Source organism: Ursus americanus, chromosome 5, assembly GCF_024610735.1.
Source record: "Ursus americanus isolate L20-20 chromosome 5, mUrsAme1.1.p, whole genome shotgun sequence".
NCBI classification, from domain to species: domain Eukaryota; kingdom Metazoa; phylum Chordata; class Mammalia; order Carnivora; family Ursidae; genus Ursus; species Ursus americanus.
Window position 1 is genome coordinate 60,324,088 of NC_142131.1, and position 17,201 is coordinate 60,341,288.

The following is a 17,201-nucleotide window of genomic DNA, read 5'->3' on the forward strand; positions in this document are numbered from 1 at the left end:
ATTTTTTGCAATTTTTTGTTTGTTTAATGATTTTCTTTTTTTTTCTTTTTTTTTAATTCAATTTTCCTTTTCTTTTTTGAAGATGTTTTATATTTTTAAGGTTTTTATATTGAATTTTTTAGAAGCCCCCTTATTTATTTATTTATTTATTTATTTATTTATTTGTTTGTTTGTTTGACAGAGAGACAGCCGGCGAGAGAGGGAACACAAGCAGGGGGAGTGGGAGAGGAAGAAGCAGGCTCCCAGTGAAGGAGCCTGATGTGGGGCTCTATCCCAGAATGCTGGGATCACGCCCTGAGCCGAAGGCAGACGCCTAACGACTGCGCTACCCAGGTGCCCGTTTAATGATTTTCTTCTTTTACTAGTTTGGAAGACTAGCTAAACCAGAAAAGGGAGTACTTCTGTACTAAGATCCCTTAAATCCTTCTGGCCAAATCCAAGGAAGGGACAGGACTTTGGCTCCCATTTTCCTTAGGATCCTGACTCTCCCCTTGGCTGATCCTACCCCCAAGCATAGGCTCCCACCAGTGAGCGAACCTTCATGAAGTTGGGCAAGAGGTCTGGTGCTAAGTCATCTTGCAGTCGCTTCCACTGTCCTGGATCCCTTAAGAGTCTAGGCTTTTGAAAGCTCCCCAAACAGCCTTTTCTCTGTTTCTAAGTTAACATCCCTCCCTGGAAGTCCTGTATGCTTCATATTCCAGCTGCAGGGATTGGGGAAGCCTTATGAGGCAATGGAATTTGCCAGGAAAGCACAACTGCGTTAGTATTTCCCAGCATTCTCCTTTTATCTAGTTGTCATCCAATCTTCTATCCTTGGCTTCTGGGTAATTAAGGAAAGCTGATAAGGACAGCAATGGCCCAGGGACCACAAGTGACAAGGAGGGTGGCTGAGGTCTGGGTGACAGTTCTTTTCTCTCCCCACCCTCTTTTCTCCTTTGTCCTTGCTCCAGTGTGGGCTGCCCTTAGGGCACCGCTGGAGGCCTTGCTCTAGTTGAAGCACATGGACATTCAGTTTTAGGCGGCACTTGCCCCAGGGGTCTCAGTGAATGTGCTCAGAATCTGTAGCCTGTCACAGCCACATTGCTGGTCATTAACCTCCTAGGGCCAGGGTTCCTGGTTGTTCTCCAGACAACTTTTTCTAGCCTCTACAGCTTGTTCCTCTGCCTCTGTCTGCCCTCAAAACAGCCTTTCTTGGGCTTAGTCTTGGAACTCTACTCCTTAAACCAGGGTGGCCACCATCTCACAAGCTCCTTTACCCCTCCCCTTAGATGCTCCACCTGAAACTTACCTCACTATAAGCTGGATCATCGTCCTCTAGCCGAGCCTTCTCTTCCCAGCCTTTCCATCCCAGTGACTGACCAGTTCCCCCGTCACCCAAGCCAGGTGGGCATCCTCACCAGCCCATGCTCCTTACCTGCACATTGCCCATTCCTGTCACTTCTATGTCCAAGCTTGCCCTCAGTCCTGTAGGGAAAACTCCTCCTGCCTCTGCCCCCTGCTCCTTTCCTGTGATCTCTCACCTGATGTCTGCTACAGCTCCTTCCCTAGAGTCCTGTCCTCCAGACCTGCCCTACCTATTACTCCTCCTCCCAGAAACCAGACGGTGTCTTTCTAAAATTTAAATCTAGTCATCTCAGTCCACTAACTCCTCAAACTTGTTCAGAGTTTCTCTGTGGCCTGGTGTTCAAAGCCTGGCTCCTAATTCCTACAGCCTTATTGCCAGTCACTCCCCATGCCCCTGCACCCTGGGTTTACCCAGGCCCAACAGCTCATGCCTTCTGTCCCTTCCAGGCCTCTACACAAGTTGTTCTTTCACTCTTGAATGCTGGTGTCTTCCCCTTCCACTCCCACACCCCCCTCCTCTTTCTCCTCAGGCTTCAACTCACACATCTTCCTCTGGAAAACCTCCACAGCTGACCTGCTCTGGGCTCAGACGGCCCCTGTGCTTCCTCGGTGGACTGAAGACTTTCTCCTTGTCTTTTAATTACTATTGTCCCACCTTTTTCACTATACAATGAGGAGCATGTCTTATTTCCTTTTATAATCTCAGCACCTCACTCAATGCCTAGGTAATAGCAGCCCAGTCATAAATGCTTGTTGAGTGACTGAATGATTGAATATCCCTTTCATTTCTCTCTCTCTCTGTACTTCCTCCCCCCTTCCTTCCTTCTCCTATGACTTATTCAGTCATGTCCTTTGCTCTTTTTCCATTAATGTGTCAAGTGTTTTCCTTACAGGAGTTTTCCATATATTAAGGTTAATAGCATTTGGTTATATTTGTGGAAAATATTTTCTCCAGCGTGTTACTTGCTATTATAATTCATGGTGGTTTTTCTCACAGAGAATTTTAAATTTGAATGCTAACAAATCTACTGGCCTGTTCCAGGTTACTTTTGGGGGCGATAATGAATAGGAGGGGATATGAGGGAACCTTCTGGAGTACTGGAAATGTCCCAGATCCTGATCTGAGGTTACTTACACAAATGTATGCATATATAAAAATTCACTCAATTGTACACATATCTGTGCATGTTATATATAAGGTATATCTCCGTAAAAAGTTTTTAAAAATCATTTTCCTTCTCATTTGTGTTTTCTTTCACCAATTTTAAACAAGTTTTCTTGAGATGTAACTGAAGTATAATAAACAGCACATTTTTAAATTGTACAATTTGGTAAGTTTTAACACATGTATAGAAGCATAAGACCATTTACCACAATCAAGATAGTGAACTTACGCATCACCGCCCAAAATTTCCTCATGCTCGTCTGCAATCACTTCCTCCTACCCCTTTCCCACTATGCTTTATAGTTCCTAGAATTTCATATAAATGGAATTGCACAGTTTGTACTCTTTTTTATCTGGCTTATTTTCATCAGTGTAATAATTTTGAGACTCATCAGAATATGTTGGTGCATGTTTCAATAGTTCATTCTTTTTATTCCCTCATGTGGCTGGACCCCAGTTTGCTCAACCATTTATCTGTCAATGGAAATGTCCTATATTTCCAGTTTGGGGCCACTACAAATAAATCCATTAATCGAGTACAAGTCTTTCTATGGACGTACGCTTTGATTTCTTTTGGATAAATTCTTCCATTGATTTTTATTCTTAGAAAATCCTCCCCTATCTAGTGAGAGGAAAGTATTTACATTTTTCTTCTTTTTTTTTACACTTAACTTTTAATTAGCTGGAATTCATTTTGTTGTGTAGCATGAGGTAGGGATTTTAACTGACTTTTTTTCCCCCTAAATAGCCATTTTCCCCATCACCACTTAATGAAGCATTGGTCCCCTCCTCATTGGTTTGTAATCCCCCTCCCCGACTGTAGCTCTAGGAATTGGGACAATTGCAGGAAGTGCCCCTTACTCACAATGACCCGGGCTCCAACAACATCCCTCAATTATTTCCGAGTGCCTTCAGAGCAGTATTCTGTGGTCCCACAGCTCAAGCTGATGCCCACACCCTTAGTCAGATGTTAGAATCACTCACACTCAAATACAATTGTCCACTGATGGTTGGCAGGAGATTTTGGCAGTATCCATCCCATTCATGCAGTGATCCAGGCATTAATAGAGTAGATAGCCGGGAGTCACCCACAGTGAGGAGGGCAAAGCCAGGTGCCATACTTTTCAGCCAAAACCTCTTCCTGCTCTACTTTATTGAATGAGGCTGGCAAGGAAGCTTAGTTGTAGATGGCGGAAGCCTTGAATGCCGGGCCAAGGGCTATAATTTATTAATGCCTGCTCTGTACAGAGTCCTACACTGAATGCTGAGTATAGAAAGATGATTTATTTTCAGACCCTGCCCTCAAGAAGTTCACCAAAGAGTAAACAGACAGCTATTATTCATTCATTCATTCATTGAACTGATAATGATCCCCCACTAATTGCCAAGCACTGTTCTAAGGGCTTAGGATACATAAGTAAAAAAACAGCCAACAATCCTTGCCTTTGTGATGCTCAGGAGGGAGAGAGACAATACAAAAATTACATCCTAATAAAAAATTTACGTGGTGTGTTAGAAGGTGAGAAATGCTTTGGAAAAAGTAGAGCAGATTAAGGGAATCAGGAATGTTGAGAAGAGGAAGGAGGGATCGTGATTTCACACACAGCGGTCACTGTGACTCTCTGGGAACTTGGTGGCAACCTCCTTGAGAACGACGATGCAGTTCAGGGGCTATGGGAGCATAGAAGGGCACCCTCAACCCAGCCATCAGGGTTTATGGAGGGTTTCCAGGAGGAGGGCCCCTTGAACTGACTCTTGAAGGACAAGATGAGAAGTCAACTGAGAGAAGACAGCAGGGGGAGGTGCTCCAGGCAGAAGGAACAGCATGGGCAACAGAGAGTGGCTCTGTGGAGACCCCCAGACGGTGACTTTGGCAAGAGAGTGTGGAGATGAGGTGTCTATCCTGGAGCCAGTGAGAGCTTGGTGAGGACCATAGCCCAGGAATGTTAGACCACAGGTGTTCTCTCAGTCCTCTCATCTGTACCCTTTGCCCAGCAGATCAGTGGGATATTCCAGAACGTGAAGCTGGAGTGATAGGCTGCTCTGCCCTGCCTGTACTGAGTGCAGGTCTGCCCAGAGCTGTCTTGTCCATCCAGAGCCAGATCTGCTCCTCCCCAGGACAGCAAGCTGGCTGCCACTAAGCAAGCCTCCAGATCATAAAAGCCCCCATCCTGGGAGAGCCTGGGGGTGGGGACAGTGTGCCTAGCCCTGTGTCTCTGAAGTGAAGACTAGGCTGGCAAGGCAGTCGCTAAGAAGTGGCTGTGGCTTCTGATCTCAGAAGGAGGCAGGAAGCTGTGGCCAAGGCCTCAGCAACAATGTTTGCTCATCTAAAAGGAGAAAGGAAGTGTGTGCCAGGAAATGTGCACAGTACCCCCTCCCCAGCATGGGCCTGAGTGGCCTCAGTTCAACAGAGTCCTGGATCTGACCTGAGGCCTGCAATGGCAGCAGTGCCCACTCTCTCCGAGACGGCATCTTCTGCCTGTGGAGCTGCAGTGGTCAGTGTGGTTGCTGGTGCCAGGATCTCTGACGGTAGGGAGATGCGGGGTGGGGGGGGAGGGGCAGCACATGTGGAATCTGTGACCAAAGGCCTCAGGGTGACTTGAGACCTCCCCACACACATCTCACCCCACGACCTCTCTGACTTGGGGCTTCCCATGACTACAGCCACAGAGGTTTCTTGGGCTATCTTTTTCTCTGACGCTTTTTCCATAGCGCAGCTGGGAACTAGTGTGAACTACCACCTGAAGCCCCGGTTCCTAAAAGCTTCACAGATTCTCCACACTGTCTCGTCTGCCTCCATATCCCCGCTCCATCCAGACACCTGACAGAACTCGGCTTCTACTGCAGTGGGGCAGAGCATCCCATGTGCATGAGGCTTGGCCACCTTCTGCTTCTGTGTGATGGCCACACACATTGCTGGAATTCATGCTCTGTCCAAATGCAATGGGTGTTAGTTCTTAGGATACAGCAATGAACAAGAAAGACTGGGTCTGCCCTAAGGAGCTCCCTCCTGGGAGAGGGACAGAGGCAGAAGATAAAGATGTGAACAGGATAATTGCAAACAGTGATAAGTGTTATTAGTAAAATAAATAGGAAACTGATCAAGTTTCAGTGGGCACCATGAGACCAGGTCCTCAAACAAGGCATCCTTGAAATGGAACATGAGTGACAAGAGACAGGCAACCGTAGGAAGAATGGGAGTACAGAAGAGCAGTGCCAAGACCTATCATGGGTTTCAGGGAGTTTTGAGGAAGAAGAGATCAGTGTAGATGGGGAGGGGGCAGTGGAAGGAGATGAGTCAGAAGGGTAGGCAGGGCTAGATCACATATAGTGTCTTAGACGTGATTTCAATTCCAAGTTGAAGGATTTCAAGGCAAGCAAATGAAATGATCTAATTTATTAGGTTTTTCAAAAATTAGTCTGGCTGCTGTGACAGAGTGGACAGCAATGGGTCAAGGGTAGGCGTGGATGGACTCCATATATATTTGGAAAGTAGAATTCAATGAAGTTGCTGACAGGATATGGAGTGTGAGAGTATAGATGGAGTCAGAGATGAGTTGAAGGGTTTTGGCCAAGCCACTGAATGGAATGGGCTGCCATGAACTGAAATGGGGAAGACCACAGAAAAGCAGGTTGATGGGGTGGTGAGAAATGAGAGTTCTGTTTGTTCTTACATGGATCATGATGCCCCAATTGCCAAGTAAAGAAAGTACAAGTAATGCTGGCCTAAACATCAAGGGAAAAGTATTGACTCTGACAACTGAAAAGTCTAGAATTTAGGCATGGTTTGATCAAAGCTTTTCCATGGGTCTTCAAATCTTGCTTTGTCCTCAATCTGGCTTCCCTCAGTGGAGCAAAATGGCTGCATTGGTTTCAGTCCTGACACCCACTAGAAGAAGCTTCTGCTGTCCAACTATTAAATGAAAGTCCTGAAATTTTGTTCAGTTTGACAGGACCAGTTTGAGTCACCAATCACTGTGGGAAATAGGGAGGCAGTTATACTAATTTTCTTCACCAATCGGAGGCTCCCCTGCAGCATTGAGTAGGAGGATCTGCTTACCAAAACAGGGGGAATGGAATGGATGCTGGCAAAGCAGCCCTCACTGGTGTGGCTCACTGGTGATGCCTCTTATATATCCAATGGGAGCTACCGGGGGGAGGCTGGTTGTAGGAGTCTGAAGCTCAGGAGAGAGGTTGGACTGGGTAATGAACACTGAGTTGTCATTGGTGTATAGGTAGTACCCCCAACACGAGGCTGGAAGAGGACACCTGAGGAGTCCGTGTAAATGGTGATCTGCAGACTCAACGCTGGGGCCCTGTAATGTTTGGAGGAAGGACAGCCCCTGAGGAGAAGCCAGCAGTATACAAAGGAGCAGCGAGGGGGAAGGAAAGCCTAGGGAGTGTGTTGTCATGGAAGTAAAAGAGAAAAATGTTTCCCTTCAGCTACATTGAAAACTGGTGAGTGAGAAAAGCAAGATGAGAACAAGGATGTGGATCCTGGCTTTGGCAACACACTGTGACTACCCACGCCCGCCTCTTGTCTGCAGCCCTGGCTGGCCCAGGGCAGGACACGGTTTGGAGAAGAGGAAAAGGCCCACTCCATGTGGGATCAGCACAGACAGGAAGTCCTGTGCACTGGCCAAAGTGATTGTTGGGGGAATGGGCAGCAGTGGGTTTGGGGCTGGACAGGATAAGGGACAGTAGGGTTCCAACTGCAGGCGTGGTGATAAGGACAGCACAAGTGCCGGAAAGTCATGTGTTTGAGATGTGTGAGGATACGGGTGATGGAAGAGGAGTCTCAGAAGTGATTGACTGGAAGGAGAGGGCTGGAACAGGGTCCCAGCAGTCCAGGTCACCCTTGGAGGCTGCCCCGGGATGATGGTGGGACTTGGCCTGGGAGAAGCACTATAAACTGGGTCCAAGCCATTGTATGTGTCATGATCATATTTTATGGATTAACTCTTTCTGAGCTGTCTTGTTTCTCAGCTCATGCCACAAAGAGAAAACACCCAACTCCGGCCCAGAGCTCCATCCACACCAGTGAAAGGAGTCACATGAGGGATGGTCAGCATGCACAGACCATCTCTAATTCCGGGGGCAAGATCTACCCATGGCTGACTCCAAGACCTCAGGTCTCTGTGGAAGAGAGACTTGGCTTAGACTTGGCTGGACTGATTGTTGAGGGTGGGATAAGGGGGTCTCTATCACCTCAGGTATGGAAAGGGTTCTCAGCCACCCACTGCCTGGAAGGGGCCCAAGTGACAACATTTAATGAATGAAAGTGAACAAGTGATCAAATAATTAGTGATCAAATCTGAAACCCAATTTCCAAAAAGGCAGCAGAGATTTAAAAAGGTGAAAAAAAACAGGTTAGGAAGGATTGAGTCAAGGCAGTGAGCAACCTGTCTGTGTATCCTGGCTGCTCAGGGGAGGCCTGGGCCTCAGCTATGCCTGGTGATGAGAGGACACTGACTCATGGGAAAGAAGCTGTAATCAGGATCAGTCTGATTCTGTAGGGGAGGATATTAGAGAAAGACTTTTAAGATGTTCCTTTGCCTGGACTTTTCTTTCCTCCCACTGCTCATCCTGTGTTATCTGGATTCTACATGCATTTCTGCTGATGGCGCCCTTCCCCACTGCCCCTCACCTCCATCCCCACCCCAGCCTATCTTGTCCACAGCACTGGATGATGTATTTACAACTAATCCCTGTTTTTCGTTGTTTTTATTTTTTTTAAGGTTTTATTTATTTATTTGTCAAAGAGAGAGCATGAGCAGGGGGAGCAGCAGGCGGGACTCGATCATGACCTGAGCCGAAGGCAGACGCTTAACCGGATGAGCCACCCAGGCGTCCCCTAATCCCCGTTTTGAAAAGCCACCTACTCCACAGGTCTCCACTTGCATTCTTTGAAAAAGATGACATTTCGGTTTTGTTTGTTTTTTCTGGCTACAAATGTGATGTATGCTCATTACAGAAAGTTTGGAAAGCTCAGAAAAGCACCAAGAAAGAGAACAAAAACCACCCTCAATCCCAAACTCAGGGAAAATCCCTTACTTTTTCTGTGTCTTTCCTGCCATCCTTCCCATCACATCTTTCTGTTAATTGGAACCATACCTTATGTTCAGGTTATAGATTTTAGAAGGGAATGTAAGCTCTATGAGAATATACATTTTATCTACTTTGTTCACTAGTACATGGTGGCCACTCCATAAATATTTGTAGTTAGAGCGGATTTCATAATTTGTTTTCACTTAATGCAATGTAAACATTTTCTGGCATCATTATGTATTCTCTTATGCCATTATGTTTAATGGCTGGAAAATATTTTGGGCTATGTGTATACACTAACTGATTTATCTAACCCACTACTGTTAGATATTGAAGTTGCCTTGAATTTTTTATACCCTAGGTAACATCAGGCTGAACATCTTTGAATATTCATCTATAGCTGTTTCTGCACATTAATTCCTAGAAGTGGGATTGTGAACTGAATGTGCTTTACTTAAAATTTCTATACATTTGCCAAATTGCCCTCCCACCCAAAACAGGTTGATCCAAACCCATGTCCTACACTCCTTCCAGGGGAATCTGTGGCTGTGTTTTATTTTATTTTATTTATTTATTTTTAAAGATTTTATTTATTAATTTGACATAGAGAGACAGCCAGCGAGAGAGGGAACACAAGCAGGGGGAGTGGGAGAGGAAGAAGCAGGCTCCCAGCAGAGAAGTCTGATGTGGGGCTCGATCTCAGAATGCTGGGATCACGCCCTGAGCCAAAGGCAGACCCTTAACAACTGTACCACCCAGGCGCCCCTATGGCTGTGTTTTAAAACCTTGACAATTGATAGAAACAATGTACCTAATTGCTACTGAATTTTTCTTTGATTACTTGTGGGACTAATTTTTATATTTTTACTAGCCTTTTGTATTTTCTTTTCTTTGTTACTTAGTCATCTTCTCGCCTCTGATTCTCTCTGGAGTGTTTTTTCTCATTGACTTATATAATCAATATTCAGGGGTTGCGAAATTTTTAAAATTTCACATAGTATTTTGATTTCGTGTTTGAGCTTTCTAATCAGTTGGTCTGATTTCTGTACCAGTGCCACGGACTTAATGTTTCTGCTATCCATTACATTACCTATTGAGGTATTTTAGTTTTTAGTATTACTCTCCTTTCAAAGACGGCTCTCAACCAGTACTGTTACAGGTATGTTCTTTAAATTAAATTTAAATCCATTCTGTTGAGTTGAAAACTGAGACTGCATTAAACATAGACCCAATTGTGGGGCGAATTGACATTTTTGTGATCTTTAGTATTTTCATCCAGGAAAATAGTTTCTCCTTTCACTGAAGTCTTCTGTGAAGTTTTATAGCATCCTTCACCTAGGTCCCATACATATCTTGTTTATTCCCAGTTATTTTCATATATATATATATATATATATATATATATATATATATATATATATATATATTTTTTTTTTTTTTTTTTTTTTTTTTTTTTTAAGAGAGAAAGGGAGCACAAGTGGGGGACAGGGCAGAGGGAGAGAATATCCAAGCAGACCCTGCTGATCACGGAGCCCAAAGTGGGACTCGATTCCACAACACTATGACGAGATCATGACCTGAGCCAAAACTAAGAGTTGGACGCTTAACCGACTGAGCCACCCAGGCACCACCCCCCACCCAGTTATTTTCTATTTTTTGTTGTTTTGTGAATGAAATATTTGTTCTGTGTATTTTCTGTTATGTCTATTTTTATATATAATAAATATTCAGACATCTTATATAAATATTTCTATTTAGTACCACAGTTTTTAGTTGCTTCTCTTAGTTTTTACCCTCTTTCCTCTTTCAAGCTTCCATCCACATATGGCAGCAGCACTCAGTTTGAGGAACCCCAGGCAGGAGTACAGATCAGCACGCACTCTTGTCCTCAGAGGGAAATGAATGATCTTCCCCAGTAAGATCATTTGTGCTTGTCTTGGAAAGCCCATCTGCTCTGGATGCATAGATCTTTAGGGTGAAGCAGGAGGGACAAGATCCTCCCAGGCAAGCAGCCACAGAAACAGGTCTCCTGGGAAGAGCACAAACCCAGTGGAACAGAGAGCATGTGGAGGGAGTTAGGGTTAATAAGGCAGGAGGTTCAGCAGACGCAGGCCTTGGTTAGAGCCCCTGAACTTTGTGCTCTGGCAAGAGGACCCACCCCTGAGGAACATGGTGATGGGCATGGTAGGACCCAAGGAGGAGGAGAGGCTGAATGTGTATGTTGTGGGGCAAGGTCCTGGGAAGGGGTCCAGAGGGAGCAGAGATACCTGGAAGGAGGACTTGTCTCCCCAGTGCTCTGTCTTCCTTCAACTGCCCCTCACCACCTGAAGAAATTCTTCCTGATCTTTCCTAGGGAAGAGTTTAGAGGTCCATCCTCCCTGCTTCTACAAGGCTCATGCTGACTCAGGCACAAATCCTATGTGTACATTGCTTCTAATTCTCCACCAGGTTGAGTCCTATGGGTGTTTACATCCTCTGTCATTCGAAACTTCTACAACACCAAATTTTCATTAAGTGTCTCCTGAATGCCAGATGGCTGAGCATGACGGCAGCCTGAGTGCTTAGTGGAGGGGGTGACACCGACCTGGGTGGAGGGGGTGGCCGTGTGTGTTTCAGTCTGACTCTGTACAGCTGTCGGGGGTTGAGTCCTCCCACCTCACTCTACCCCAGGGTCTGTGGGAATTCACCTTGTGAAACTCCTCTCTTCATCACATGCTTGGCCCAGCAGCTCCATCCTGGGTGTTTCACATCCCATTATCTTTTCCTTGTTTGGGAACTTTCATTCTATAGATTTAAAATATTTTTTGAGGGGCGCCTGGGTGGCTCAGTCAGTTAAGCGTCTGCCTTCAGCTCAGGTCATGATCTCAGGATCTAGCCCCGCATTGGGCTCCCTGCTCAGTGGGGAGCCTGCTTCTCCCTCTCCCTCTTTCCCTCCCCACCCCTCACCCCCCCCAGGGGTGCACAGGTGCGTGTTCTCTCAAATAAATACATAAAATCTTTAAAATAAATTTAAAAATATATTTTTTGAAGTTATTTTGAATGGGGTTGGGATTATACAGCAAAGGTATACAGATGCTCTGGTATTTTGGGTGAATTCCCCGCGGCTGTGTCATCACTGAGAGCTCGTGGTTGGCCCTGGTATTTCTACGATGCAGGGGATATTCTCTTTCCTTCCATCCGGGGTTTGCCCACACATAAACCACATCACAGCTTTGGGGAGGAGAGCAATGCCTGTGATTACTGGGGGTGCTGAGGTTACATTTGCCATCTTTTCCCACTGAAAAATATATTGGCTCCCAAATTCAAATGTCCTCTTCCCAAGAAATTAACTTTTTCCTTCTTTTACATAAAAAAAATCCTCTATTCCTAATTTTCAGAGGTTTTATTAAGAAAAGATGTGGGATTCTTGTGGATTCCTCTTTAGGTAACTTTTGCCAATTTTCCTGTTCGTAGGTATAATGGAAAGAACACAGGTGTGGGAGCTAAATGGCTCTGGATTCGAATCTCAGGCTGCCTTGGGATGTTGGGTAGGTTACTTCAGCTCCCTAAGCTTCGATATCTTCAGCCGTAAAATTAGGTATATTAGCACAAGGGACTGCGAGGGTCCCTGGAGGGTACCTCACATGTTCTAAATGTAGGGATGCAGCTGGGCTCGTGAGGGCCCTAAAATCAGGGATGTGGGCACAGCCAGAAATGAGGGCCCCCAGAAACTCCAAGTCCATCACAGATGGGCTGGAAATCTTTACCCAGGATTTGTTTTGAGATCCAACATAGTGGGCCTGATCGCTCTCCTGGTCTGCTGTTTTATACTGACTCTCCCTACCCCTCACTGACCCCGTAGAGAACTGAATAGTGAATTCCTCTCTGTTTCTCATCTCTGCTGTCCTGGGCACATTTGCTTCATTTTTCACATTCTCTGCAGATGTGTGCTGTCTACAGAAAAGGACCAAAATTCCAATCCCAAATTCCCAGGGAATTTGGGTCCAGCTGTTGGACCAGTTACCAGTGACCAGGGGACAGAGTCACATTGTGTGAACTTGGTAGCCCATTTTGTAAACTTGTAGATGGAATGAAGGGCATAGTAAGAGCAACATTTTCTAGAGAAGTTGGTGCAGCGATAACCCTAACATGCTTATATCTGAGAGTGGGAGCAGAACTTGCACTCACCGTGCATTTGCCCCTGGAAGACGCTGCACACAGCTGAGGGCACGGCCCCTGGCTGCTTATCCCACATCAGCCGGGCACCCTGCAGCTAGGGTCTATTTTATTTTAGTGAAAATTCGATTTACATGTTTAATCTGTCTGTTACAATTTCGTCTGGGATTTTTGTGCCTGTATCTGACATTGGCTTATCTATTTTTAGTTGTTTAAAAATCAAGTTTTGGAATTCTGTCTACATTTACCTCATAAATTTAATTGGATGGCAAATAATGTTTTTATATAGTTTCAAATAATTTGTACAATCGAGGGATTCCTTCTATTATCAAATGTTTTAAGAAAATTCTCCCTGGAGGGTAATGGGTGATCCATGAGGCTGGGAGTTAGAAAGCCTAAGGTTTGGTTTGGTCTTCATCTTAGTTTTCTGTGTGACCCTAAGCAAGTCCCTGAGCCTCCCTGGGCCTCTAGGATTGGGGAGGACAGGACAGCTGGTTCAGATGTCTTGGGCCCCCGCCGAGCTGGCCTTTCTGGGTGATCAGCCCCTGGTCCTTGGGGTTGTTTTCTTTTGGCAGAGCCCATTGGCACTTTTCTGGCACCCTATAGGAGATTTCTAGTGGTTTTCCTCCCGCCTTTGAAGTGTTCTATGTTGTGTTCTTGGTTTTCTCCCAGATCTTAGAGAGCACCCCCACCCCCCCTCCCGCCAAAACACTGTTTTTGTTTTCCTTGGATCTGAGCTCACATGGTCAGTGACTTAGGCATTGATTTTTTGGTTCCCTATAATGAGCTCTGAGATGGGAAGCATCCCACCTGCCTCCAGGAACGCATCATCCTCTTCTGGAAATTCGTAAGTCCTTGGTACCTGGCCCCTCCTCGAGATCTCCTTCCACCACGTCTAATAGAGTCTGCCTCTGCCTGCCTCCCCTCCCTCTGTAACATCTTCCTGGGCTGACATGAGCCCCTCTAAAGGTCCTCATGGCCACCTCCAACCCTGATCTCCCTCTCCACCGCAGCTCAGTGAGGACTTCTAATGGCTGCCAGAGAAAAGGAAGCCTGGGGCAGATGCCTAGAGCCCCCAGGGTCAGGAGGTAAGGAGTCTCATAGCACTGACCCTTTACTCACACCCTGCGGTTCCTGCCATTTGATTTCTCTAAAGATCTTCCCGTGGCCTGCTTTCACTCTCCAATACCCCAGCCCTTTCTGAAGGGAGAGAGGGCTCTGGCAATGGCTTCTTCTTATAGTAGGTTTCTCCTTGTTAAAAAAAATGTCTATTCACTGTAAAAAATTTGGAAAACACGGATGAATTCAAAGAAGAGAAAAAAACCTTATAATCCCACCACTCAGTGATAACAACTATTCTTCTTTTGTCCATTTTTTTCCATGAATATGTAAATGCTTTCAAACATAATTGGAATTGCACTGAATATACTGTTTTTATAAGCTGCATTTTTCAGTTGGCCACACGCCATGAGCATCTCTCTGTGTCATTGTGCAGTGTTCTGCATCATCATTTTTATGGGCAGCAGTGCATATACCATCTTATAGATGTACAAAAACCAGTTCAGCTCTGTGATTGAATATTTGGGCAGTTTCCAATCTGGCACTGTTGTAAATAATATTGCAATGACAATCCTTGTGAACAAATAATTCCTGATGTTTCCCCTTTGTGCTCATTCCCAAGCAAACCCACTGGTAGTAGTCAAAGGTAAGAATTTTCTGAGGTTTGTGAGACACCTTGCCAAACTGCCTTTCAGAAGGGGTTTGCAGGATGTCAGACCTTCAGGTGCTCATGCCTTTTTCTGATCTCTACCTTCCTTTTATTATTGAGATCATCTGGCATGGCCTGTGGGCTGAGCTGCCTAGGTGGTCGCCAGGAAGAAGGGTCTGAATTCTTGTTAGATGAGAATAGTGAACGGGGTGGGGGAGATCCTTCCAGATGAGTGAGGTGGAGCTTCTGGAATGCTGGTCCTCTGAACACCCCTCCGACATGGCTGGGAGAGGGGACCCCACCAGTTTTTGGTGGAAGGAGAGAGGAGAAGGGATGGTGACCTCCAGGCTGTAACTCCATCATTCACCTCCATGGCCAGCTATGCAGAGAAGGGCAGTATTTCTTCTTTCTTCAATTCCCTGTCCATGTCCTTTGCTTATTTGTCTTTTTCTTCTTGATTTGGGTTACATGTCAAAACCTTTTGCAAGTTATCTGTGCTATAAATACTTTTTCCAAGTTACCTATTTACCTGTTAGATTCTTTTAATGGTAGTTTTTAAGATGCAGACATTTAAAATTTGCATGTAGTCAGATCTTCAAATCTACCAGTGTTTTCCTTTGTGGTTTCTGCCCTCTTTGTTGTACTTAAAAACATTTTCCCTACCCCCAGATAGTATAAACATTCATCTGTATTTCCTTCCAATTTTTTTGTTTGCTTCACTTTCAAAGTCTTAAAAATATGATTTATTTCCCATCAAATCCTGACCTGTGTGAGTGGAAGACACAGGTGACTCTTCAGGATGTGGTGTTGGTGGCTTGATTAGCCCTAACTTCCAGGCCTGTGGACTCAGGACAAATTCCAAGGCCCTCATCTTTGTCCTTCTGTGGAAATCCCAGCAGACTTTGAGTCATTTAATTGATCTTTTCAAAAGTGAAGAAACTGGTTGCTTTGTCTGTCTAGTTGGCTCATCAGAGAACTTTCAGTCAAAAGAAACCTTCCTAAATGCATGGGTTAATCCATGTGTGACAGCTAGGCAATGGGATTTCCATGGAGCAAGCACACTGCACATGGGCAGAGACTTTTTGTTTGTTTGTTCACTGCTACATCACCAGTACCTACACAATGCCTTGCACATAGTGGGGACTCAACATATACTTGTTAACTGAATAAATGCATGAATGATTATCATGTATCCATTTTTTAAATTTGGAGAGGTAATAACATGGACAAAATACTCATGTGGTTAGGTTTAAAAAAGAAACATATGGTGCTGAATAAACTGTATCCATCATTCATTCATTTAACAAATATTTATTGAACTCTGCTATGAATGGGGGAAAGACAGGACTGATAAAAAGATTAAAGGACTTAACATACTGTATCAGTCTTCTAGAGATTCCATAACAAAGTACCACAAACTAGGGGGCTTAGACAACAGAAATTTATTTTCTCACAGCTCTGCAGGCTGGAAGTCCAAGTTCATGATGTTGGCAGGGTTGGTATCTGATGAGACCTCTCTACTTGGTTTGCCGATGGCTGCCTTCTTACTGCATCCTCAACACAGTCTTTCTCTGTGTGTGTGCCCTCCTGGTGTCTCTTCCTCTTTTTATAAGGACACTATATCTATTAGATCAGGACTCCACCCTTATAACCTCATTTAACCTAAATTATCTCCTTAAAGTCCCTGTCTTAAAATACAATCACATTGGAGATTAGGCCTTCAACATATGAATTTCGGGGTGGGGTCGGGATACAGTTCAGTCTGTAACACATATGTAAAATACTTATAAATAATGCCTAGCTGGGGTTGCCTGGCTGGCTCATTTAGTAGAACACAGGACTCTTGATCTCAGGGTTGTGAGTTTGAGCCCCACATTGGGTGTAGAAATTACTTAAAAATAAAATCTTAAAAAAAGAAAAAAGAAAAAAAGAAAGAATGCCTGGTCCATACTAAGCACTATATGAATGTTTGATATTATTGTTACTATTATTATTGTTAGAAAATATACAAAACCTCATTAGTCATTATCCTCGGGAAGTGAGATTACACATGACTTTCATTTATTCTCTCCTGTATTTTCTACATTTTTACGTTGAACAATGTTATTAATCCAGGGGGAAAATACTACTATTCAATGAAAGACATGTGTTGAAACTCGTTTTCAGTTCTATACCCCTTTCATCATTTATCCCAAGACTTCTCTCTGGATAGGGTTTCAAATTCTGGCTCAGCTCTTCAGATTTGTGGTTCTGAGTGAAGAGAAACAAAAGCCAGGCTCAGTTCCCATAGGCCCACCAGCTAGAGCTTCCGTTTCCTCATATATGCAGGAATGAGGGTGTGGGAGCATGATGCTGTAAGGGCTAGAAAGACCTTTAGCAGTGGGACAGTGAGTAGGTCAATCTGAGTTCTTGACTACAAGCAACAAACTCCATATTAACTATTCTAAGCAGAAAAGGAGCACATTAAAGAATGTTAGGTAGCTCACAGAATTTGGGGGAAGGTTCAAGAAAAAGGGTCAGATCTCAGCTTCTAGGAACAACTCTACAAACTGTCCTGTATGCATTGTTTCTGCTACCAGCCTGTGCCAGTAAGATGGAGACCACACATACAACTTCCTCTTGCTTATTGCTGGGTTTCGAATCAAAGGCTTACAAGGCTATATCTCATTGGCATGGTCTAAGTCACTTATCCACCCCTTCCTGCAAAGGAGGCTGAAAAAGAGACTTCGCTCTTTTTCATAGTAAGGTGGTACTTACTATGTGGGAGGCTATCAAAATAAA

At 44.7% G+C, this 17,201-nt stretch overlaps 2 protein-coding genes across 2 annotated transcripts in view; both read left to right on the forward strand.

Annotated features, from left to right (window-relative positions):
• The window catches only part of LOC148110129 (interleukin-3-like), a 194,441-nt gene extending 189,373 nt beyond the window's left edge, over nucleotides 1-5,068 (forward strand). The window contains exon 10 of the transcript XR_015724578.1: nucleotides 182-5,068. The gene's annotated coding sequence lies outside the window, so the exon portion shown is untranslated. The remainder of the gene's footprint in view (nucleotides 1-181) is intronic.
• Nucleotides 5,063-17,201, forward strand: part of ACSL6 (acyl-CoA synthetase long chain family member 6) — a 79,996-nt gene continuing 67,857 nt past the window's right edge. Inside the window, exons 1-2 of the mRNA XM_087862301.1 lie at nucleotides 5,063-8,398; nucleotides 12,011-12,084. Coding sequence (XP_087718427.1) covers nucleotides 12,078-12,084 — 7 coding nt within the window. The 5' untranslated portion in view covers nucleotides 5,063-8,398; nucleotides 12,011-12,077. The remainder of the gene's footprint in view (nucleotides 8,399-12,010; nucleotides 12,085-17,201) is intronic.